General features: G+C 43.0%; 1 protein-coding gene and 1 pseudogene across 2 annotated transcripts in view; both read left to right on the top strand.

Annotated features, from left to right (window-relative positions):
* Window positions 1–9098, top strand: part of LOC150057006 (putative guanylate cyclase soluble subunit beta-2) — a 47155-nt gene extending 38057 nt beyond the window's left edge. For both annotated transcript variants that reach the window (XM_090342192.1, XM_090342191.1), the window contains exons 14-15: window positions 1374–1442; window positions 8817–9098. In XM_090342192.1, the coding sequence (XP_090198318.1) occupies window positions 1374–1442; window positions 8817–8962 (215 nt within the window). In that variant the 3' untranslated portion in view covers window positions 8963–9098. The remainder of the gene's footprint in view (window positions 1–1373; window positions 1443–8816) is intronic.
* Window positions 9099–15759: 6661 nt separating this feature from the next.
* Window positions 15760–16037, top strand: LOC150057005 (ragulator complex protein LAMTOR5 pseudogene; annotated as a pseudogene).
* Window positions 16038–24608: the final 8571 nt, after the last annotated feature.

Here is a 24608-nt window from a genome sequence, read left to right as displayed (position 1 = left end):
CCCCTAGAGTAAAATGAGTAAGGGTGCCTCTATTGGAGATTGAAATAAAGAGGAAGAGAGGGGGTGTATAAACAGGGAAAGGGGATAGCCAACCCCTAAGGCTCCAGACAATGTCACTGTACAGATTAGGAAAAACCATCCCCAAAGAAAGAATCCCACCTTTTCATGCTTCAGCCCTTTTGTGAGAGCTTCGACTTCCTGTTGCAAGCCTTGGCCTTGGTCCTCAGGCTTTAGGCCTGGGCATGTCTCTTGGGGGTCTGCTCTGGGGTCCCTAGAGTACAGGGACTTTCAACAGAACTTGGAAGGATGGGAATTTCCAACAGACACAGGTGCCGATGTTGATTGCTGAAGGACCCCACAGTACAGTCAAGCATCTCGGGCATTTTCCCCCATATGCATGCAGTTGGATGACCCACGGTGGAAGAGATGATGCAGGAACATTGCTACATAGGCCACCTCCTTTCTCATGCCATCTCTTTCCCCTCTGTGGTCTTCCATGGCAGACACACTCTGGTGTGTGTGGATGGTTGGGGAAGAGTAGAAGGATGAGCTTCAGGAGACTAAGGAGTAACGGTGTCAAGAAAGACCAAAGTAGCCCAGCAGAAGGGGGCTCAGCCGTGCCTTTCCTGTGTTCTTCATATGGGAGTCAGTTCCACTCCACTCTGGCATTAAGAGAGCCAGGAGGGGAAGTGGTACTGTAGCTCCAGGGGTAGAGCACCTCCCTTGAGAAAGTGCAAGGACAGTGCCCAGACCCTGACTTCAAGCCCTAGGATGAGAGAGAGAGAGAGAGAGAGAGAGAGAGAGAGAGAGAGAGAGAGAGAGAGAGAGAGAGAGAGAGAGAGAGAGAGAGGGAGGGAGGGAGGGAGGGAGGGAGGGAGGGAGGGAGGGAGGGAGGGAGGGAGGGAGGGAGGGAGAGAGAGAGAGAGAGAGGGAGGGAGGGGGGAGGGAGGGGGGAGGGGGGAGGGGGGAGGAGAGGAGAGGAGAGGGGAGGAGAAGAGAAGAATGGAGGGAGGGAGGGAGGGAAGGAAGGAGGGGTAGAGAGAGACACAGAAAGAGAGACAGAGAGACAGAGAAATTCAGAAGCAAGAAAGGAGCCATCTTGGAGAGCCTCTCCTTAAGCCATTCTCTGGTCCCCAGGTCTCAGAATCAGACACATTCCCAGGTCTTCTAGGGACCGAGTCCACTACACATGTGCAATGTCTCTCAGCCCTCCCAGCATTGCATTTCACCACTGGAACTGTGGTATCGCTCTGTGCCTGGTGGGAACATCTGAGGGCTGCTGGGTTCACAGGCATGGAGAGCCTTCTCCCGCAGACCCGGTGCCCATATATGTGGCGGTTCTCACTGTTCTTTCCCCTTGTGCTCTTTCACAGAACCAAGTGCTCAGGGAAACCAACACAGGAAAACTATTGCCAGTGGAACCAGCGATGATGTGGCAGATGGTGAGTACCAGGCTAGCTTCAAATACTTCCAGCCCTCCTTCCCTCCTCACTGTCTTCCCCAAACTATTCGTGGGCAAGGGGTATAGCTCATGGGATAGGAGAACAAGAAAGGACTGGCACAGGAGAATTTGGGGTCTTAGGATCTAGCTCTATTCTGGATACATTTTCATTTTAAACTCCCCTACCCAAGGCACTCTCACTCTAGAAGATTCCTTTATACCTTCTCCTCAAAAATTTAACATTTGGAAATGTCTTTTCCTTTTTCTTTTTGATATTGGGGATGGAACCCAGGATGTTGTGCCAGCCCCAGAAAATATCTTGCTCTGTATGTACTCCTCCTGTCATTCCCTCTTGGTGCTTTACACAAAACCCTGGCATTGGACAGTTACAAAGCAGCCTGATGGATCCTTTGGCCCTGATTTGCCTTTGAGGAAGGGGCCTGGGATATCCTTCAGCTCTCAGCTCTCTTCGGGGCTATTCTCAGGACTCAGGCAGCTTGGTTTTCATCCATGGTCATAAAGAAAGAGTAACAAAATACTAGAAGTGGACCTGAAGAATATTTATGGCTACCATCCTCTGCTTTCTGGAAAACTCATGCCAAGTGACCCATATGGATCCCTAAGGAAATCAGATCCTGAGAGAGGCTGTGGTATGCATGTCACAGAGGACAATGCCCCATACCACGGTCACAAAACTTCCCTTGTTGGGGCCAGGAGTTTGGCCTAGTGGTAGAGTGCTTGCCTAGCATGCGCCAAGACCCAGGTTCAATTCCGCAATATCACATACATAGAAAAAGCCAGACGTGGTACTATGGTTCAACTGGTAGAGTCCTAGTCTTGAGCAAGACCCAGGTTCAATTCCGCAATATCACATACATAGAAAAAGCCAGACGTGGTACTATGGTTCAACTGGTAGAGTCCTAGTCTTGAGCAAGCCAAGGTCAGTGCTCAGGCCCTGAGTTTCAGCCTCAGGACTGGCAAAACCAAAACCCCAACAAAAACCAACAAAAACAGAACAAAAAACTTCCCTAATCACTTAGTGCCTAAGACAAGAACAATCCACATGGAAAGTTAGAACAACCTCACTGTTTTGGGATCCATGTAAAGAGGCTTTAATTTAGACAGTGCTTTCAGAGTGTGACTTGAGCTGTGGGCATAGGTCACAGCCTCAGGGCCTGAAGCCTTCCCTCTGACTTGTATCAGAATGGGAGAGATGGTCAGCTGTGTTCTGTTTAAACCAGGCAGCACTGCATCCTTGGCAAGAAGGGAGGGGGGGAAGAAGACAAAGAGGTGGCCAGGAGCTCCAACAGCCTTAACCTCCAGCTTTCTCACAAATGTGAAGAACAAATGAACATGGAGTTTGGGCTGAGCTGAGGAACGGCTGGGGGCTCCAGGTATTGTTAAATGGGAACAGGTCTCTGCCACTGGAATTCCACAGGCTGCTTATAAGAGAAGGCCTAAGCCTTCTTCAGGTTTATTTTCTTTTTCCAATCTTGGGGCTTGAACTCAGAGCCTGAGCACCATCCTTGGGCTTTCCTCAAGGCCAGCGCTCTACCACGTGAGCCACAGCACCACTTTTGGCTTTTTTTCAGTGTATGCAGTACTGAGGATTCGAACTCAGTGTATATTGCATGTTAGGTAAGCATTCTACCACTAGGCCAAACTCCCGGCCCCAACAAATTCATTTTTCAGACTCCGCTTGCATATGACCCCCTCACAAGAGACCCACAGCACATCTTGTGTAGGGGCCAAGATGAGGACTTTCTCAACAGGGTCCTTGATTCTCCACCTTCTCTAAAGGGTTGCATTCCTGCATAGAAACCAGTGCTGACAGTGAGAGGAGAAAACAGAAAAGGTTGAGAAGGGGCATTTATTGGGCAACTGCTTTATTCTATAAGGCATTTTACTCCTATTGTCTCATTTAACCCAGAAGTAAGAAAACTGGAGTTCAGATCTGTATAAAGCTGCACAACTAGAAACTAGAAGGAATAAGATTTGACCTCCAGGCTTGGCTGTCTTGGGCTGATAATATTCATTTGAGCTAACTGTCAGTGATGCATTAAGACAATGGCATAATTTCCCTCAAGTGGTAGGCTAGTCTGTGTGGATGTCTTAGCTTAATAATGGCCCAGCCATGTTTACCTTAGATTTTTCTGAATAGATTTTTGATTGCTTAATGTGTTGATGACAAACCACTTGCCAGCTGTGTGAATATGATGAGTTATCAGGTATATGTCAGAGACTTGGAGAAATGAGTTCAGTCAGCTGGAACCTAGGCCCCAAAGCTACCCAAACCCACATCTTTTCCCACCTTCCTCGAGTGATGTCACTGTGAGTTCTCCCATGGTATGAGCTTTTCCTTGTCTCTCATGATTGGTAATAGATATACTTCTAGGCCTTGAGGGATGCACATCTGTCTCTTGGTTTCCATGTCAACTCTTGTTAGGTCTGTGAGGTTAAGGCTGCTAGAGAGGTCCTGCAGGAGACCCTTCCCCCAACCTCCCTGCCACCCTGTATCTCCTATGCTAGAGTCACGATGGAGAAGTGCTTCCCTCAGTAGCCAGTCAGGGAAGCTCTGAAATTTGGCCATGGAATCTGGCTTCCTTTGGATCTCTGTGTAGGGAGCAGGATGAACGTTCACTGCTTACCTCATTCACCACAGCTGCCACCCACACACGATGGCATGCCTTTCTCTCCAACTTGGCTCCGTGGTATAGGATCGAGAATCCTCTGCCTCCTCCCTGCCCCTATGAAGAACAGTGCTCAGAGGACTGGCAGCATCTGGTTGCATCATGCAGCTTTCTCTGGGGACCAGCTGAGACTTGATGCTCATGCTTATCACCCTCTTGATCAAGTTCCCTCTACCTGCTGCCATAACAATAGGAAGCATGGGCAAGACCCAGGCCTATAGGCTGCATCTAGAACCCTGTCTGCACTTTAGTAAAGCACTTTTCTTTCACTCCAGGATAGATTGGTGTGTAAGATGTGTTTTCAGGGAGGGAGACTTCCACACAATTAAATGATTAAACAGGAATATTGAGCCTTGAGAAGCAAGGGGAGTTAGTAGGTGTGTGGACTCAGATAGTTAAGTGGATACCTTTCAGTATTGACTGAAAAAATTGGTCTTCCAGCTGTCCTAGCTGGCAGGCTCTTCTGGCATCTCATCAGGCCATATTAATGTGTTTTGCAAATTTTTGCTTACTTCAACTTGTCTCTTAACCAACTCTCCTGATAATTATATTCGTTTTCCAGGCTGACCTGCACACAGAGCTTGGGCTAGTAGCTTATGCCCCTATGCCCTCAGAGGTGTCCTCAGTCAGAGTCCACCTGCTGGGTTTGTGGCAGGTTAAGCCGGTGGGGGGGGACTTCTTAAACCAACTCCTAATTGTTCCTCCAGAGAGCTTCAGAGTTGAGAGCCGCTCCTGTCCTAATTTAGGGTTTAGTGGTATGCCTGATGGAAGTTGCTGATTGTGTCCAATCTGGACATTTGCAGACAGAAAGAACTTTCTTCCCATTTATAATCCTCCTCCCAGAAAACCAACACAATGATCACTGGATGGATTTATGGTCACTTAATTACCAGGGTCCTTGTTCCTTTCTTTACAAAGTCCCACCAATATAAGCATCCTTCCAGGCATGTCCAATTTGCTTGGATCTGGTTATTTTGGAGGTAGCTGCTCAAGAAGATCCCCATTCTCAGCTCAGAAGCCTCTCAACAGCCTTTCTGAGGCCTTTCAATGTGTAGCCATCATATCTCCTGACCTTTTCTATCTGGAATTCACGAAAACTATAGCAGTAATTTTTTCTTTTTCCTTTATTTCTTTCCTTTGGGATAAGATATGGAAAGTCACACCTGAGGATGATACAGAGGCCTGAAGTGGGGCCATGACTCTTTTGTATGTTATGTTGCTTTACAGGTGATTTTGATGAGCTACTAGGCTTGGGAATACCATCACCACAGAAAGAGCCTTAGTCTAAAGTGGTTCAAGAAGAGCAAGTCCTTCTAGTTCATTTTTATTGCCCCAGAGGAGGGCATGAGAGGCCTGCTTCACAATGTCTCTCCAAGGAATAGATGAAGTAGAAGGTATTTCTTGAAACCACAAAGTGCAGAAGATATTCAAACAGGGCAACTACAGTCACTTGGGATGCTCTTGCCAAGAGTTCATTGAGAAATAGCCAGATACCAGTGGTTCATGCCTGTGATCATAGTATTTGTGGAGGGGGCTGCTGAGAACAAAGAGATTATGGTGAAAAGCCAGCGGAGGCAGAAGAGTTTGGGGGCCTTTCTTAGCTAATAGCTGATGGCTTGTTATCTGACTTAGGATCACAGTGCCAGGCCAATGCAGACAGAAAAGTTCATGCAACTTCAGCTCTGTGCAGGCAAGCTGAATGTGGTGCCATGTGCCTGCCGTCTCAGCTATTTTGGAATGTCTAAAACAGGACTAAATGTATGGCATTGGCCTAATAAGCATGATACCCTGAGTTCAACCGAAAGAAAGAGGAAGGAAGAAGAAAGGAAGATAGAAAGCAAAAAGTAACAAATATGTGGTCTTATTAAGTTCACACAGGGACTTAAAAAACCTGCTGTATGCATGAAGTTTTGGAAAACAAACCAGAAGGATCCATTAGTTGGCATCAGGACCTCAGCTTCCACTTCACTTTTATTTTGTTATTTAGGCAATATTGAGGTTTGAACTCAGGGCTTTGAGCTTACTAGGCAGGTGCTTTACCATCTGAGCCAGGTTCCAAGCCTTACGACCACAGTTGGTCATAAGGCATCCAATACTGACAGTGGGTGTGAGGGATTCTGGGCGTCCACTGAGGAACTGGTAACGCTCTTAGAGGACATTGAGTGATGGCAGAAATAGGCATAGATAAGACAATGTTCATCAAGGAATTTCTTTTTACAGGGAGAAAAATGAGAAAGAGGAAAGTAAAGAGAAAGAGGTAGGAATGGATGAGTCAGACACCACAGTGAAGGTACAAACAAAGAAAATGGCAAATGGACAGGTCAGAAGACAGAAGAAATGAGTAGAAGGATAGGGGAGAAGAAATCAGAAAGAAAAGAAATCCATGAAAAGGTCTTGAATAAAAGGCAGACTAAGTCAGCTGCTGGTGGCTCACACCTGTAATCCAAGGAGGCAGAGATCTGAGTTCAGGGTTCAATGCCTGGTAGTGCTGGGCTCAAGGGGTACACTGTTAGCCTTGAGAAAAAGAATCTCAGGGCCAGTGCTCAGGCTCTGAGGCCACGCCCCAGGACAGGCACACAAAAACAAGGAGACTAAGATCTTCTATGAAATACTGCTTTCTATATTAAATGTACTTCTAATATGCTTCTGAGAATGTATTTCTAATATTCTTTTGGAGAGGTAAAGCCAGAAAACTGATAATTCAGTTGGTTACAAAGAACTCATGTGCTCTTTGTAAGCAAGGAATGTCTCAAACAGAGCCTGACTGCACGTTGATAAAGGGACTACTTTCTTTGCTTATTTCCCTCTCATTTTAGCAAGTCAAAATCCTTTCTGGTCCATTTTTACTTTTATTAGGATAACCCTCACTTTTAGAATGGTCACAAAGGCATTGAACAAATTGTGCAATGACAGTTGTGTTCTGTGGAGGGTTTTTTTTTTTTTTGTCATAGGTTCTTAACTTCCCTATGAGTGGAAAACAGTACTGTTGAGTATCAATTTATATGTAGAGAAACTGAGACACAGAAGAAGGTTGGCGGAGTTCAGTTGGTCTGATAGGTGGTCATGGTTTGGGAGACAGATGGCTATGGGGAAAAAATGATACTTTTGTCTAGAACCAGGTCTATGTCCTATATTTTCTATGATACCAAAACAAAATGGAGCCCAAGCCTTTTGTTTAATTTGCATATTTTAATTTTTGGAATATATAATGCCTTTTAAAATACTAAAATGCTATCGAATGGAAATTTCAATGATCTTGGATATCTTCACATCTATTTACTAATTATCTCAAAGAAAAGTAGCACTGCAATAAATTCTCTAGTTGAACAAAAGGAATAAAAAGCACTCGGAATAATAATAAAATTGGTAGTGAATTAGCAAAAAGAAAAGAAAAACTGGGAAACTTCATAATAATTTCCTAAGAGCATAAACTGAACATGACTTAATCTGAGAGAGAGGGAGGGAGAGAGAGAGAGAGAGAGAGAGAGAGAGAGAGAGAGAGAGAGAGAGAGAGAGAGAGAGAGAGACAGAGAGAGAGAGACAAAGAGAGACAGAGAGACAGACAAAGACAGAGACACAAAGAGAGAATATGCTACAGCTGTCAAATGAACTTATAACTAATGGTGTAACTACGTTAAGCCAACTCCATGTTGGCCACAGGCTACATAAATGTTACATTGGAGATATTAATAAGTACGGATTCTTATAGTTTAGTGCCAATATACGCATGAGCTGAGCTCTCCAGATGACTCATTTGCCAGCGTTTCCCCAAGAACTTGGCTCTACTTGACCCAGATCCTTCCAGTTCCTTTTCTGGATTCTAGAGCCCTCTTCTCAGTTTTCACCTTTGCAGGGCCTGAGACTGAGGTGGGTCTGGAGAGGGGTACAGAAGCACTAAATATTCTATGCGCATGTCATCACTTACATTCATGACTGCTCAGTGCATTAGCAAATGGAGCTTGTCTCAGTCTAATTGAGCAGAAATCGTCCTGCTGCGCTTAGGGTCTTAAAGTTAAATAAGATTATTGATCTGGGTTAGGAAGAAACGGTGGTGCTAATAGCTTTTCATGGTGCTGGAAGCCCCTCTTAATTGTTTGCTTTCTGGAACACTCTGTGTACATAAGCTCTCATCTAACACAGCCACCTTTCAACTTGGGTAACTCTGGAATGATGATTAGTGTAAAGGAGGAAATGGAGATGATAAATGACTTCAGAAATCTCAGATTCTGACCTTCCCAAATGGATCCACATGGTACGCACAGGGCTCAGAGACATACTGACTACTTTACCATTGTATAGATTAGAAAGGATGAGGCCTAGGGGACGTTAAGCAGCATGTTAGCAGGCCCACGGCCAGCAGTGGCTTGCCACTAGAATACATGATGCTATGCTTGTACCTTAGACCCTTTGACATTGCAGCTCAGAAGTCAGATGGGATGGGGACTCCTGCTATTATGTACAGAAGTTACTATTAGAGAGGTAACAACATGCCATGGTGGCATGGAAAGAATGATAGAGCCAAAAGGTATGTATGGATCTTCAAGGCCATGAAGACACTGTCTTGCCCAGGAAAGAAAGACAGCACTCTACTATCCATAGTAAATTCTCAAGGGTCTGACTCAGCTGGAGCCCCTGGTGGGAATGGTGGTCTGAAGCTTGATTTGTTTATGTCTGACTTTTTCCAGCTTCTGCAGAAACTCCACTTTCCAGGAATCCAATGACAGGAGGGGACTCGATGGAATCTGCTGACCGTGGACTATCCTCAGATCAGATGAAGACAAGTCCTTTTCCTAATGACCCCAGGCCATCTGCTTTCTGCATTTTGTTGTAGCAGAGAGAAAACCAGTGCCTGGCATTCATTTCACTCTGGTTAATTTCGTGGCAGTGGAGAAGGGAAACTTCATTTACCAGCTCAAAACTGCTTAAGTCTCATCTCTTCCATATCACCCCTTTGATAATAAAAGTCTAGAAATGAAACCCAAGTCTGACAAGTTTGGAAAATATGCTTTGACATTCATGGTTCAAAGCCAGCCCTCAACTTGAGGCCTGGACCATTTTACTTTTGGAGATGGTGAGTGTGGCAGTTTCTGTTTGCCTCAGACAGGAATGGATGGCTTCATGCTTTCATTATCGACCTCAGCCTCTGAACAGTCCTCTAGGGGCCGACTTCACAGGGCACTCTAAACAGTGGGGCTCACGTGTGCTATGTCTTGCTTAAAGTGATGAGTGGAAGGAAGGGAAAGAGGAGAAGTTGAAGGAAAAAGATTCAGGCACTGCAGTTTATAAATCACTCCCTAACACAGCTGAGATGTGCAAGTCACGCAGCCAGAGTCCCATGAAAGGAAATCATTTTCCTTTCCGAGCCCCGGGAATTATGTGAAGCTGTCTTCTCCAGAGATTCTCTGAAAGTAAAGTAAGAGGAAAATGTGACAATCCCTGGGAGGGCAGAGTTAGGAAAGCAATGGAACAAGGCCAAGTGCAGTCAGACACCCAGGTCCTTTAGGCAGGGGCTCACTTTTAGCTTCTAGCTGTAGGTACAGAGCTTCCTGCTGCAAAGGAGAGTTTGGAGCATGTCCTCAGAGCCTCCTCCAACTGCAGGTCCAGAGGTGCAGTGGCAGGGACAGAGTTGTCTGTGTGCCATTCATCTGAGTTCATCTGAGTTAGTGATGATGAGAACAAACCCAGTTTTGGACCTAGATAATAAAGACAATTCTAAAGGCACAATAAATTTGTTACTCATTCTTGCTAAGACGTGACTTGTCCCAAGAGGAGCCTCCCAGAAGGGTAAGGGTTGTTCCTGACTCTGTCCCCAGCTAACCCCAGCAGACAGAGAGGAAGGAAAGGTGACAAGAATTGAAATCTTACGTAATCTTGGACAGCAACCATGTGTAGACAAGTGTAGAAGCAGAGAAGAGTGGCCTGCCTTCCAGCATGGCAGGGCAAGCTCAGGTGAGACGAGGTCAAGAGAGGTGAGCTCTAGTTGCAGCTCTTGTTCTTTATTGTCTTGCACTTCAATTTTGCCAGCTGTAAAATGGGTCTAGTGACAGCTGCTTTGCTTACTTCACAAGTATTTTGTGATAATTCAGTGGAAAGAAGAGCATCAAGATGACAGTGATACTCACACTAGCAGTTACTCGTTACATCTATGGAACATCAACTGGGAAAGAAAGGGAAATTGTTAGGTAGATAAGGATACAAAAAATGGCTGACCTAACATGTCATGGACAACATAGGGTCCCATGTGGCACTTCGTCTTCCCCAAATGCCTTGGGGGTCCCATTCAACCAATGAAAAGAGCTGGGAAAGCACATGTACAAGCCAACAAGAAATGAGTGCAAAACCTAGGGGACTAGATCAGGGTTCTAAAGGATCCAAATGGATTCCCAGCCCTGGAATCCCTCTATGCTTCCTCTCTGAATGAACTTGCTGGTGCATACTTCACTATTCGCCTGCCTTTTAATTCTGTACTTGGCAGGTTTGGCATGCAGTTGAATGCAGTCTAGAGGTCTGTCTGGGTATTATATTTTACTTCTGCTTCTGGCAATAATTGCGTAAGACATTTTGTCGGGTCCTACCTTGTTATATCCAGGAAGATTCAGTTTCCTGAGCTAGCACTGCTAGGGAAGAGCCAGAGCAGAGTGCATTATGCTTATTATGGTGTGGAGGATACTCTAGAATGAGATAGAGCCAGGAACAGACAGAGAATCCTGTATGAATCCTCTGCCACTTAGCAGCTGTGTGATGGAACAAATTTGCTTCATATCTCTGTGCCTCATCATCTCTCATACCACATGAATATAGTCACAAGACCAGACTGAGGGCTGTTCTGGGGTTTGTTTGAAAAATTCACATTAGGGGAATTGCTGGGAACTGAAATGCTAAGCTTTATTACTCAGGGTCAGTATGCTACCACTTAAACCATAGCTCCACTTCTGGCTGTTATGATGTTTAATTGAAGACAAGAGTCGCACAGACTTTCTTTTTTTAATTTTAATTTTATTGTCAAGATGATGTACAGAGAGGTTACAGTTAAGTAAGTAAGGTAATGAGTACATTTTTTTTGGTCAAACATTGTTTCCCTCTCCCTCAATTTTCTCCTGCCTAGACTGGCTTTGAATGGTGACCCTCAGATCTTACCTTCCTAAATAGACTGGAATTATAGGGGTGAGCCTGGCACCTGGCACCTGGCAACATCATCTATATCTATATCTCTCTATATATGTATATATATTTTGCCAGTCCTGGGCTTGAGCTCAGGGCCTGAGCACTGTCCTTGGACTTTCTCAAGGTTAGAGCTCTACCACTTGAGCCTCAACACCACTTCCAGCTTTTTTTCTGTGTAGGTGGTACCGAGGAATTGAACCTGGGTCTTTGTGCATGCTAGACAAGCACTCTACCACTAGGCCAAACTCCCAGCCTTGTATATTTTTTTTAAAGTCTCCTATAAAGTAATGTATCTATCTCCCTGCTTACTGAGGTGAAGAAAAGACTCTTGTCCTTCCTACATGCTTTTTTCCCCTACATACGCGTTTTCAAAATCACTAGCTGTGAGAACCCTGACTGGAATAATGAGCACTGTTAGAGTGCTGAGCCTGGGAGATGAAGAGCAAAGCAGCTATTTGGTGAGTACCTTTCAGTTTCAGTTTTGGAAGAAGAGTTGGAGTCTATGGTTTTTGCTCCCAGGTGGCAGCTTGCTTTGCTTTCTTGTCTAAAGTAGAGTGTGCCAATGCACCATTCAGTTATACCTGTAACTGCCAGAACTGGGGTAGCAAGTGCTATAACCTTGCCTGACTATGGAGAGGATTTGGCTCTGTGTTTATGACGATTCAAACACTCATATCCAATCAAATCATATCCAGTGAACAGCCATTTCTCCCAGCACTGGATATCATCTTGGAGTCTACTGTTTGTTCTTTTGAGTAAGCATTGCTAGAAATGACCTTCAGATGCTTGGCCTGGCCAAAAGCTGAAGAAGTGTCCCCTGGGCTCCCAGCACCCAAAGTGTGCCTCTATTTATTCTTGGGAGGGGTGGTCCCTGGGTGAGGTGGTGTGTGTGAACACCCAGGCAGACTGGCTTGTGGGAACCCTGTACCACTGTGCACATATGCATCTGCCAGGCTCTCACTCTAGCATCCACTAGTCTACCTGATGCCCACCACCTGATGTAGGTGAGGCTCTCACAGAAGTTAAGAAACTTGCTGATGAGCTGTGAATGTTTTGTTTTGCACTGTGACTCCAGGCCTTCTCAGTTTCAGAAAGTTTGAGAAGAGGAACCTTCCACTGCTGTAGTTTGGAAAGTTCATTTTTTTTACCCCAGAACTTTGCCTGGTTCCAGCCTCCTCCAGCTCCTTCTTCCTCAGGGCACATGTCCCAGGCATGGCATGTACAGATCAGCAGATGGTTAGTCCTCAGGCCACAGATTGGCAAATTTGCTGAACATTAGGCCATGGAGGTAGTTCCAGTCCTGGGCCTGGAACTCAGGGCCTGGATTTTTCAAAGCCAGAGTTCTACCACTTGAATCATAGCATCCCTTCTAGGATTTTCTATAGATGTGGTACCGAGGAATCGAATTATGCTCTTTATGCATGCTAGGCAAGCACTCTATCACTAGGCCAAACTCTTGACCTGTGCAACACTTTTGTATTAGTAAGAAGTTGCAAACACGAGCCACTGTCTCTCCTCAACAGAACTGAACCCCACAGCTTCTATTGTCTGTGCCTGTCCCTCCTCTCAACCTCCTCTACCTCAAGCCTTTTGGGCAGCTTTGGACATGGACAGAAGAAATAGCAATGCACTAGACACCCTGTCTGCCTATCTTTTCCCTCTAAATGGTTGGTTTCTGTGGATAGCTGAAGGCAGTTCCCCAAGGCTGACAGCGACCTGGAGCTCCTGCCCTTCCCTGGGTCACGACTTGCTGATTCTTTACACGCAATCATCCAACCTCCTTACCTCTCTTTTTCATCTTATTTTTCTCTTTTCCAGACTTTCTGGATTTTTCCAGAGGGTAAACACATTGCCTGGCTAAGAGTTTGCTCAGTGTTATCTCTTGTGGTTGCTGTTAGATGGGTGCCTAAAGAAAGCAGAGAACACTCTCTCTCTCTCTCTCTCTCTCTCTCTCTCTCTCTCTCTCTCTCTCTCTCTCTCTCTCTCTCTCTCTCTCTCTCTCTCTCTCTCTCTCTCTCTCTTGCCATCTGGCTCCAACAGAGATGCTAATCTATGGTTTTCTTTCTTTCTTTATTCTTTTTGTTTGTTTTGAGGAGCACTTCATCTGCAGCTGTAAGTTCAGACCTGGTCTTGTAAAGCTGTTCATTTGGCATGCGTGTTTATTCCCACATCATGCCCCCCCCCTCCTGTCCCCTTGTAGGTGTCAGGAAGCCATTGTTATCCTTGGTGGGTTTATGTGGCATTAATGTCAGGGTTGTACTTTCAAATGGAAATAAGGCAATTATGCGCCACATGGAGAAATCTGACAGATGCAGAGGTTTTACACCACTGGCCATGTCTCAGGGACAAAGAAGCCTAGGATTCCCCAGGGGCTGCTAGATAAACAGAATATGTTCCAACATAGCAGAGATATTCAGGCATAATTAACTGTGATAAGATTCCCTGGCTGTTTAACTTAAAAAATGTGATAATGATATGTCACCAACCTCTTGCTTAACTCATCTTTACAAAAGGCAACATTAGAACTCTCATTACAATGCTTCTTAGAAGTGGGTCAGAGATGGCTGTTTGTGAATCTGCTTTGTGGGTTCCATACATGGAAAATCTTTAAGTGGTTTTGTCTCTCCTTTCACAGGGGCCTCTACCTCCTGTGAGAAGAGGAAGAGATGATGACAATCTGAAATCTACCCAGTAGACCAGCTTTCTGTCTGTATTCAATGGTGTCTAATCAGTGTCTCTATAGACTGCTAACACTAGAGCATCTACCCAGGCAGCCAGGCAGGAAAAACTAGACCTTATCACAGTACTTTGGAAACAACACCTGTCACACACCAAGCACCCAGTTAAGTGTTGGCTCTGGCTTATAGTCCTGTGAATGTGAAGCAGATATGTCACCCGATGTAGGTGAAGATTTGTGAAGTTTCCGTCTAAAAGCAGGGAAACTGAGGCACACAGTGAAATGGATGGATAACTTTTCAGATCTAGTTCTGCCCATCTTTGTCTGCCCTTAGCTATCAGTCACTGCTTAAGCCCTCACTAATACTTCATCAGCCAGCGCTAAGAAAAACATCTACTCACTCACCTACATATGACTTGTATTGGAGTCAACCAAACAGGAGAGTCTTACTTATTCACCACCCCCCCAGAATACAGAGGTGTTTAAATACCTTATTAATTTGGAGCCAAAAACATGAGGAACGATTTGTCAGTTAATGAATCCTGAAGTAGGTTTAAAGTATGAAGAAGAAAGAAGTTTTAGATAACAAGAAAGCAAGAAAACCAAGTTTTGAAAAAATATGGCATAATTAACGGAATTTAGAATGAGGAAGAACTAAAATTGCAGCTAACCACTCTCAAACCATGTCATTACTCATGTCATCCAACTGGTGAATGTCCACAATCAGGTATGAACAAATAACTTATTTTCTATCTTTATCACAATTTCTTTAAAATAAAACAATTTAACTTTATTGTCAGGGTTACAGTTACATTCATCAAGTAGTGGGTATGTTACTTCTTGAACACTGATACCCTTTCCCATGTTTTTCTCCCACTTTCCCTCCCCCATACCCCCTCCTAATCATCTTGATTTCCCCTTCCCTATTTCAAATAAACATATATACAATATAGCAGGTAACAAAGTCAGATACAATAACAACATGTGAAGCTATTTTTCTCTCTTTTTTTCCCCCCTTATGGTTTATCTCATCACAAGTTCTTTAAACAACTCCACCCCAAAGCCCTTTATGGAACTGAGGTTTGAATTTTGAGCTTCCTGCTTACTAGACAGGCATTTTACAACTTGAATTATTTTGGGGATAGTGGGTTACTCTTTTTACCCAGGCCGGCCTGAATGGTTATCTTCAGTTTATGTTCTTCACGATAGCTGAGATGATAGGTATGGTTATAACATCCAGTCTTTTCTCTTGAAGTGTGTATGCATGGGGAGGGGGGGAAGAGAGAGAGAGAGAGGAGTCTCATGAATATTTTTGGCCTACTCTGGCCTAGAACCTTGATCTTCTTTCTCTTAGACTCTTGTGTAGCTTGAACCATACCCGTGGTTTTTGGTTGAGGTGGTGATGGTGGTAGTGGTGGTGGTGATATGTATGTGTGTGTGGTCAGCAGGTCTTAGAAACTTTTTGCCTCAGCTGGCATCAAAATGCAATCCTCCTGATTGCTGGACATGTACAAGGACAGCTGGGACTCCTGCTCCCCCCAGATTCATCCCAGGCCAGCTCCTGTCACCTACCCACCCTCCCTCCATGTGTAAGGACCCTGCCCCCCCACCCATGACCCCAACCTCACCATCCACGCTGTATATTTATGTTCCTTGAGTTTTTATTTATGCTGTACCACGTGTTAGGCGTTGTTAAAGGGGATGTTAGAAGTGTCATGTCAGTAGATGCTCTGTCAAAATACAACACTGGTCTTCACCCCCCCTCTTACCCAATCTTGAGAATAGGAATGTGTCCTCGGGGGAAGGTGAGCTGCAGGTGGCATGAGGCCACCTCGGAACAGCACCCGGAGGACAGGATGAAGACTCTGCCCATTGTTGGAGTCTTGTGCACAGATTCCCAAGGCCCTCATCTTGGCTGCTGGGGTACTCAGTCAGATGAACATGATGGAGTGATGATATGTGACTCATTGATAGCCCTGTGGTATGTCTACAACCAGATAATGGGAACGTGTAATGGGAACATGATGATGGCCTAACAGTGGCAGTACACAAGATGGCCTCTTGACATCGCATGTCAGTTTTCTAGAAGCCTATCATAGGGATTCAACCTATCAATGCTAATTAAAACTTGTAAAACTACTGAATTATGCTTGCAAAACTATTGAAGTTCCAGTGGTTAGATCATTTACTTAATATACATTTGGAACTTTTCTGTATGTATGAGTTTCTTTTTTCTTTTTCTTTTTTTTTTGTCAGTCCTAGGACAGGAACTCAGGGCCTGAACACAGTCCCTGAGCTTTCCTCAAGGCTACAGCTCTACCACTTGAGCCACAGCACCACTTCCAGCTTTTCTAAGTATGTGATACCGAGGAATAGAACCTCTAGCACTAGGCCACACTCTCAGCCGTAAGTTGCTTTTACACGAACCTCTCAAAATACAAATAAGAATTTTTGTGCTCAAGGCTCTACCACTTGATCCACAGCTCCACTTCTAGCTTCTTGGGAGTAGATAATTTGAAATAAGAATCTCATGGACTTTCCTGCCCTGGCTGTCTTCAGACTTCAGTCCTTAAATCTTGGCCTCCGGAGTAGCTAGGAGTAAGTATAGGTATGAGCCACTGGCACCAGCCAGACTAAGAAATGATCACATTTTTATTTGTTTATTTGAAATAGGAAAGGGACTGGTGGAAAACAAGATGATTGGGAGGGGGTGGACAGGAGGGAAATGGGAACAAAAACATGAAAAGGGGTATCCATGTGTGAGAAGTAATGCACCTACTACCTGGTAACTGTAACTGTAACCCCTCTATACATTACCCCAACAATAAAAAGTAAAACTTAATAAAAAGAAATGATCACATTTTGAAGTATGTTCCTTTGTGTCCAAAGAAATAGACGCAGTGAGGAACAAGGGGTTTTCAGCAGGAGGAAATGGCAATGACAGGACTAATCAAAATGAGAAGGTTTGGAATAGCAAGTGATCTAGTTTGAGTGGGTAAGCAAGAGATGAAAAATTTGGTCCATGTCACCTTGTCTATAGAATTTCCTATCTACAATAAAAAAAAAATCTGTTTTGGGTGGGGGAAGTGAACAGTGGTCATCATAGGAGCTGGAATTCTGGGTAATTTTCCTTATCCTTTTACGCTTCTCTGCATGTGCAGAAGGAAGCGTATTACAGTGGAGGAGAGCAACAGGGTGTAGGCTTTGTAGTTCGTTGGCTCCTGCAAACCATTTTCTACTATTGGGCCTTTAGTGTTTTCTTGGTTGAAAGGAAGGCATCGTAGCTCCAAATGTTTAACTTTCATGTGAAAAATGGCAGCTTTGGGTTTGACAATGAAGGAAAATATGTTCCTTATTCTCAGATGAACACTAATGGGGTGATTAATTTGTCAGCCATTAGCTAAAAGCTAGATGACTAGAGACTATTTTCTGGTCTGCTTTTATTGCTTTGGTAGTAAAATGCAAGGAAAGCAGTGGAACTGTAAAGATGGGACCTGCTATTACTTCTTCCAAGTAAGTCCATCATCCCAAAGAAATGAGAAAGGTTTGAACATGTTTTTGCTTTCTTAAAATATAAGTAGTTTTGTTTCAAAATTTGACAAAAACATATAGATTCATTAAGAAATGTTAGTGGGGTGCTGGTAGCTCATGTCTGCAATCCTAGCTACTCAGGAGACTGAGACATGAGGATTAAGGTTCAAAGCCAGTTCAGACAGGAAAGCCCAGTGAGGCTCTTATCTCCAACCAACCACTAGAAAACTGGAAGTGGAGCTGTGTTTCAAAGCGGTAGAGTATTACCCTTGATTTTAAAAGTTTAGTAACAGTACTCTGGACCTGAGTTCAAGTCTCATGACCAATAAAAAAAAGTTTTATTCCTCCACCCAAATATATGCATAGGTATTTTTCCTTATTTCTAATCTTCTTACACAAATTATGTGGTAGTCACCTCCTTATCAATTGCAGCCCATGCTGTATTCCAGAGCCCCAGTAGAAGTCTGAATCCATGGACGGTTAGAATTCTATAGTTTTTAATCTTTTTTCTATAGTATACATTTCTTTTCACTTAAAGGAAGGTCTTAATAGGTTCTCTTTGAATCACATGTTAATTCCAAGGTAATAGCATAACTGTTGTCACATTTTGGGGATCATTATTATGAAAGTACTGTGATACTACAACAGTACATATGATAATGATAACCAATGGCTTCCAAGGGTAGGATCCATTGTACAAAGAGGTGACGTGTGTCCCTGGCAGGATAGCATGCAATCATGATAGTCACAATGACATGAAATGGAAAACTTATGACTTATTTATTTCTAGACATTTCCATTGAATAATTTTGGATTTCAGCTGATCATAAGTAACTGAAACCAAGGAGAGAAAAACTGTAAATGGTGGTGTGTACCATGTTGTATTATTTATATTGTTCTGCATTTTGCTTTTATTCACTTAATAATAAAACCTGACCTTGTCCAAGTTAGTATAGAGAGCATTTCCTTATTCTTTTTTTTAAATAATTGCATGTGTTTTCATTATGAGGTATATTAAAGAAGGTCCCAAATCATTTGCTTCTCTTTCCAATGAGAAGTAGATTCTAGTTCTCCCCTTGAATATGTGCTGGCTTTCGAGATTTATTTGACCCACAAAATGCCATGCAAGTGACAGGCTGCACCAGTGACTGGTCAAACAGAGGAAAGACTGCTTCTGCCATGTGGGACCTTTATCCTTGCTGTAGTCACATGTCTGATCACCGTAACACTGCACCATTGTGAGGAAGTCCAGGCTAGCCATGTTTAGTGACCACCTAGAGGGAGACGCTCAGCCACTCTCTACCTTCCTCAGCCATGCCAGGGCACATAGCAGACATAGAAGTGTGGATGGTGGAGCCTCCAGAGGCATCTAGCCCAGCCAACAGCTAAGTGAGAACTGCCAGGCTGAATGTGGTCAGCCCACAGAACAGAGAGAATAATGAATTGTGGTTTAAGCCACTAAATTTGAGGAAATTTGTCATGTAATGATAGATAACTTGAACCCATTATTCAGACACTGTAATTTAGCCTTTTATAGAGAAACGTTGACGTTTTCAGTCGTTCGTTATTTAAACCAACAACATAACGAACAAGCTTGCCTACACGCTATTTCATCCGGGGAATATATATAAATGCCCAGAACTGAACACAGTGAGCCAAAGGATAAATGTGTTTGTGATTGGGTGCATTTCTTTTTATTAACTGTCCTTCTCTTCATCATTTTCTCTTGACTTGTTCCTTTTTTATCTTTTATAATCCTTGATCTATTTGGAATTTTTATGATCTCTGAAATGTGAATCTACTTTGTAAAAAAAATTGCTAATTGTGCCCAAGTCATTTATTGAATGACTCTTTCTTTCATCTACTGATGTACAATGCTACTTTTATCATACACTAAATCTTAGAATGCATTTGTAGCTTCCTATAGTCTACTTTGATGTTTTATCTTCCTATTAGCTTATATCATGCTTTTAATTTTTTTAAGATTTAAAAATTAATTTCTATTATCTTAGTTACATATACAGTCATATATATGACAAGCATATATCAAACATGTTTCAGTGTTATATATATGTATTTATAGATACACATACACATATATGTGCATATATATAGATACACATGTGTTTACCAATATGAGATTGAGAGGATTAGGGGGAAGTAGAGAAGAAATTTTGCATTATTTCTGTTCTGTGAATGAAAATAAAGATCAAAAGTCACAAAAAAACTAGGAGCTGGGAGTTTGGCCTAATGGTAGAGTGCTGTTGAATAATAGGCGGTAATGAAGCTAGGGAAAGACAGTAAACTGCCAGTTAATCTGACAATAATATTTAAAGTCATGCTTTTAAATTTTGTAACTTAAACATTCATTTGAGATGGTTAAAGTATCCTCTATTATCCTGTGTGTATGTGTGTCTATGCATGCGCATGCATGTGTATGCATGCACACGTACTGGTTACAAGGGTTGAAGCTAGGACTTTGTGCTCTTGCTAGGCTGGTGAACCATTTGATCCATGCATGAGCCTGCATGTGTATGCATGCACACACGTACTAGTTACAGGGGTTGAACCTAGGACTTTGTGCTCTTGCTAGGCTGGTGAACCACTTGATCATAATTTTGCTATCATTTGCAGATGGCATCTTAAGGACTTTTCTGGTTGGGTTACTTTGAACCTCAGTCCTCTGGATGTCAGCCTTCTGAGTAGCTGGGTCTACAGATGTGAGCCACCAGTGCCAGGTCTATTTATTCATGTTTTGAAGAACTTTTCTGAATATTTTATTTTAATTTATTTCCCCAAGGAACTACACGATCAACTTGGTGGGTTATAAAAATATCCAACAGAGTATTTATTATGAATGACTTCATTTAGGGAGGTTTCATGTAGCTCTGATGTTCACTCCTTTTATTCAAGTATATAACATGATTACATTTTTTAAGACTGCTTTGATTCTGTCAGGATTTAAGTTTCTTAAGGTAGTCTGGAATTTTTTCTTACATGTATTCCTGGTTATCTTAGTCTTTGCTGTTGTTGGTGGTAGTTAGCTGGTTGTTTTAATGCATTGTTTTTCCATGTAGACCAGGCTGACTCATGGTTCTCAACATAGTAGGCATTTTTGAACCACAGTTTTGGGTATATTTTAGGTATATTTCTTTCCAGTAAATACAGTTCACTATGGGAGTTTTAAAAAGCAATGACTCTCTTGCCATTCAGAGAACGTCTTCCCTGAAAGTGTGCTTCATCTAGGTGAATGCTTTATTTTTTTTTTCCAGTCCTGGTCTTGAACTCAGCACATGAGCACTGTCCTTGAGCTTTCTCAAGGCTAGGGCTCTACCACTTGAGCCACAGCACCACTTCTGGCTTTTTTCTATGTATGTGGTACCGAGGAATTGAACCGGGTCTTCGTGCAAACACTCTACCACTAGGCCAAACTCCCGGCTCGTAGATGATTGCTTTTTAAACTGTCGAATTAAATAACAGAGATTCCCTGAAGAGTAATAGGTTATCTGTGAGTGGCCTTGAAAAGGATGACATATACCTGGTAAACTATGTGTATCTTGAAAGATGTCAGGGAAAAACAGAACCTTTTATTAGTGTAAAGAGAGAAATTCATGGAAGTCGCTTGGGCATTTTAGGCTGAAGTTGTCATCTGCTTATTGCTTAGAGGTGCCATTTCTCAACAAAGATTCTATCCGGGCATCTTATCTGAATTGCTGTAATTTTATGTTAAAGATAGATCTGGGCTACAGAAATCCATGTTATGTGAAAGGCATGCTGGACATGGGATGTGTGAAGGAATGTCTTGTGGAATTTCTTCTCAAGTCCTTGAAGGAATGATTTCCTCAGACAGGCAGGCATGAGCTTTCTTGCATCCTCCATGATTTCTTGGCTCTGGTTTTGTTTGGTCTGACAAGAAAATTTTCATTTTTGTATCTGTCACTTTCATATCCATGTCATCCTCTGTCTTTCCTAACTAACTTGGGTGCAGGGAAGTTCTTGCTATCTTGGTCTGTGTGATGTTCCATCTGTTTAAATATGGACTTAGATCTTCCCCTGGCCTCACCCCTTCTATTCACAGATTTATTTTTCTGACTTCTGATTTTTTTAGCCATACTCTTCCTTCTTCCTTCTCCTGGATGCACCCTACTTTGTATAGCACTATATTCATTTTGTTGCTCATGGTTTACAGAATAAGCTTATCTAATGAGCGCTGAAGAGCCCTATTCCAGGAAGATGGGATAGAGAGCAGGGGACAAGAGAACAAGGTAGTGGGGAACTGGAGTGCTGCTGGGGATTTCTGGTGGGACGTGCCTCACGCTCTTCCTCTGGGAAACAATTGTGAGCTCCAAACCCAGAAAGACCAGGACTTCAGATCTTTTACTGCCATCAAAAGTCTTAACTTCTTGCAGGAGTGGGAAACATTTTTATAACATTAGTGGAGAACCATACAAAAATTATCAGTCCAGGGCAGATGACAAGGATATAAGAAACATATATGTCTGCTGTGTCATGTACTATATGTGTTTTGTAGGTCTTACATAACTTGATTGGCAGGAACTTCCCCCCACTCCCATCGAATTACTGCCTCATGTGTATTATCTTAAAATGGAGCTGATAATAACAAACAAAATCCCACTCATTTTTCACTGCATTTTACACACACACACACACACACACACACACACACACACACACACACACACATCTTTATTTCTAATTTTTGTGCCAGTCCTGAGGCTTGAACACAGGGTCTGGGTGGTCACTGAGCTTCTTTTGCTCAAGTCTAGCACTCTACCACTTGAACCATAGTTCAACTTCTAGCCTTTCTGGTAATTTATTAGAGATAAGAGTCTCATGGACTTTCTTGCCTGGGCAGCTTTCAACCCGAGACCCTTAGATCTCAGCCTCCTGAAGATCTAGGATTACAGGCATGAGCTACTGGTGCCCAGCAATATTTTTAAGTTTTCAGACAAATTAAAAAAATCATTTCCGACAAATGCATTTTACCTTTTGAACTTCCTTGGCCTTATAAAGCTGTCATTAAAGAAAAGTGGGAGCCAGTTTCCTGAAGTCATGAACTCCACTACCCTTTTTTACAAGTCTTTCTTCTTTGGAAAGGTACACATTTATTTTGCAAAGCATTAACCGGGAAAATAAATGAGCAGCAACGTGATTAGTTTTCAGTTAGTGATTAGCTGCCTCCGGTCTGCTTGTTAACCATGGAAAGGTCCTTGAATGACTCTGAAAGCTGACACCTATTTTCACACCTGGGCAATGAAAATCTCCTGACTTTGCACTTACTCTGCCTGGACTTGTCCAACCCCAGGGCCCCCACACAATTGCTGCCCTTTCAGGTTGTGTGCCTGCCAGCAGGTTAGCAAGCTCTTGTGGTTCTAACCACAACTTAAATTGGAATTTGCACTGTGCCTTTAGACGCAGCAGCAGGGAGAAAAAGTGAAATTATATCCCTACGCCCATGTGCTATTCATTCCTTTCTTGTCCTAATGTCTTGACGTAGGCTGCCTGTGCCTGCCCTATGCTAATTCACTGCAGCTCAGGTCTACCTTTTCTATGAAGTCTTCTTGCCCATACCTCTTTTCTGTTTCTTTTACTGTTAAAAAAAAATTCTATGTCCATCCACTTCAAAAGTTCTCTGCCTGGCTTCAAGGCCTGAATAGCTATACTTCACCCAATTTATTATGCACTGCTCTCAGGCACACATTTCATTCCCGGGCCAGCCATGCTGAGTGTTACACACAAAAGAGAAACCACAGCCCTCTCCATCAACACCTGATTTATCTCATTGTTGGCTGTCTTGCCTAGAGAACTGAAAAAAATAAAAATAAAGGCAAATAGAGGATAGATTTACAGGAGATATAGCTTCCATCCTACAGTAAAGAACATGCATCCTTGTCACAATAGTGAGCTATCAGCAAACACTCACTATAAAGGAATGACCTTCATTACCCTTTTGAGAAGCATCCCTTTCCGGAATGAGTCTGTCCCAGACTACGGCACTGCTCTTTGGGTGGGATTTCACTTTCAGTAGCTCTAATAGGCGTAGTTTCAAATTGCACCTTATTGTCCTAGTTCTCGTGCTTTTGGGTACTACAGCGTGTCTGGGTTGTCAGCTAGGGAACTAGACAACAGAAAAATTAAGAACATGCTTGTCTTGGTGCAAGTGTGGGCCTTATGAAGACTAACACAGCCAGGATGAGGAGAAAGAGAAGGGGAGCGAAACATCAGGAGGGGATGCATATAAGCACCCAGTATCCAGACACACCTAGACCAATGGAAGCAGCATGTCTACCCGGTCATTGCTGGCATGAGGACTTGTTAAAGCTCTGTAAGCCATTCATGATATATGGCTAATGTTGAGATACTGAAGTATTGCTCTCCACAACCAAATTGGTCATCAGTCCAAACACACAGTTGGAAAGAAGGTGACAGTAAGTTTGCAAAACAGCCTCTGGGTCAGAAGGAAGCTTCTGGATCATTCTCCCACCACTGCCACTTTAGATACAGAATGGTCGTCCTTCTCTCCCTTCCTTGTTTGATTCCCCACATAGTATTGAAAAATATATGTTACTACGAGTTTTACGATGTAAAATGTAGTCATTGGAAAAGCCATTTATTGAATTTGGCATCATCCACAGACGTCAGCACATCCCTGTATACCAGTCAATAAAAATATCAATCCTCTAGGGTCAACATTTATACCAAAAACTGCATCCTAATCTCCAAATAAAAAAAGTCTCACTAATATTAAAGTTTCATAATTATATTATCATGCCAAATATGAAGGGAAAATGCAATATTAATTTAGGATCACCCAGCTTCACATATTTCTAGAAGTGGTTCAAATAACTTTAAAGCCATTAAAAGCATAGTCACCTCTCATCTTGACTCATCCATGTAAAGTTCTTTTCAAGAACCAATTAGTAGCGCTCAAGAACTGATTCTCGATTGCTGTAAGGTTGAGCAATTTGGTCCCTGTCTCTAAAGGAAAACTAAGAAAAGGGAGGCTGTCAGTGAGTGTGAATTTCACTGTCCTCAGCGATAGGATGCTTGTTCTTTTACTGTGTGTAGTCATTCCATTCTGCAC

The sequence above is a fragment of the Megascapheus bottae genome, chromosome 11, assembly GCF_031878675.1.
Source record: "Megascapheus bottae isolate mThoBot1 chromosome 11, mThoBot2.hap1, whole genome shotgun sequence".
NCBI classification, from domain to species: Eukaryota; Metazoa; Chordata; class Mammalia; order Rodentia; family Geomyidae; genus Megascapheus; species Megascapheus bottae.
Note: the sequence above shows the minus strand (reverse complement) of the source record. Positions and strands in the feature narration are given on the sequence as shown.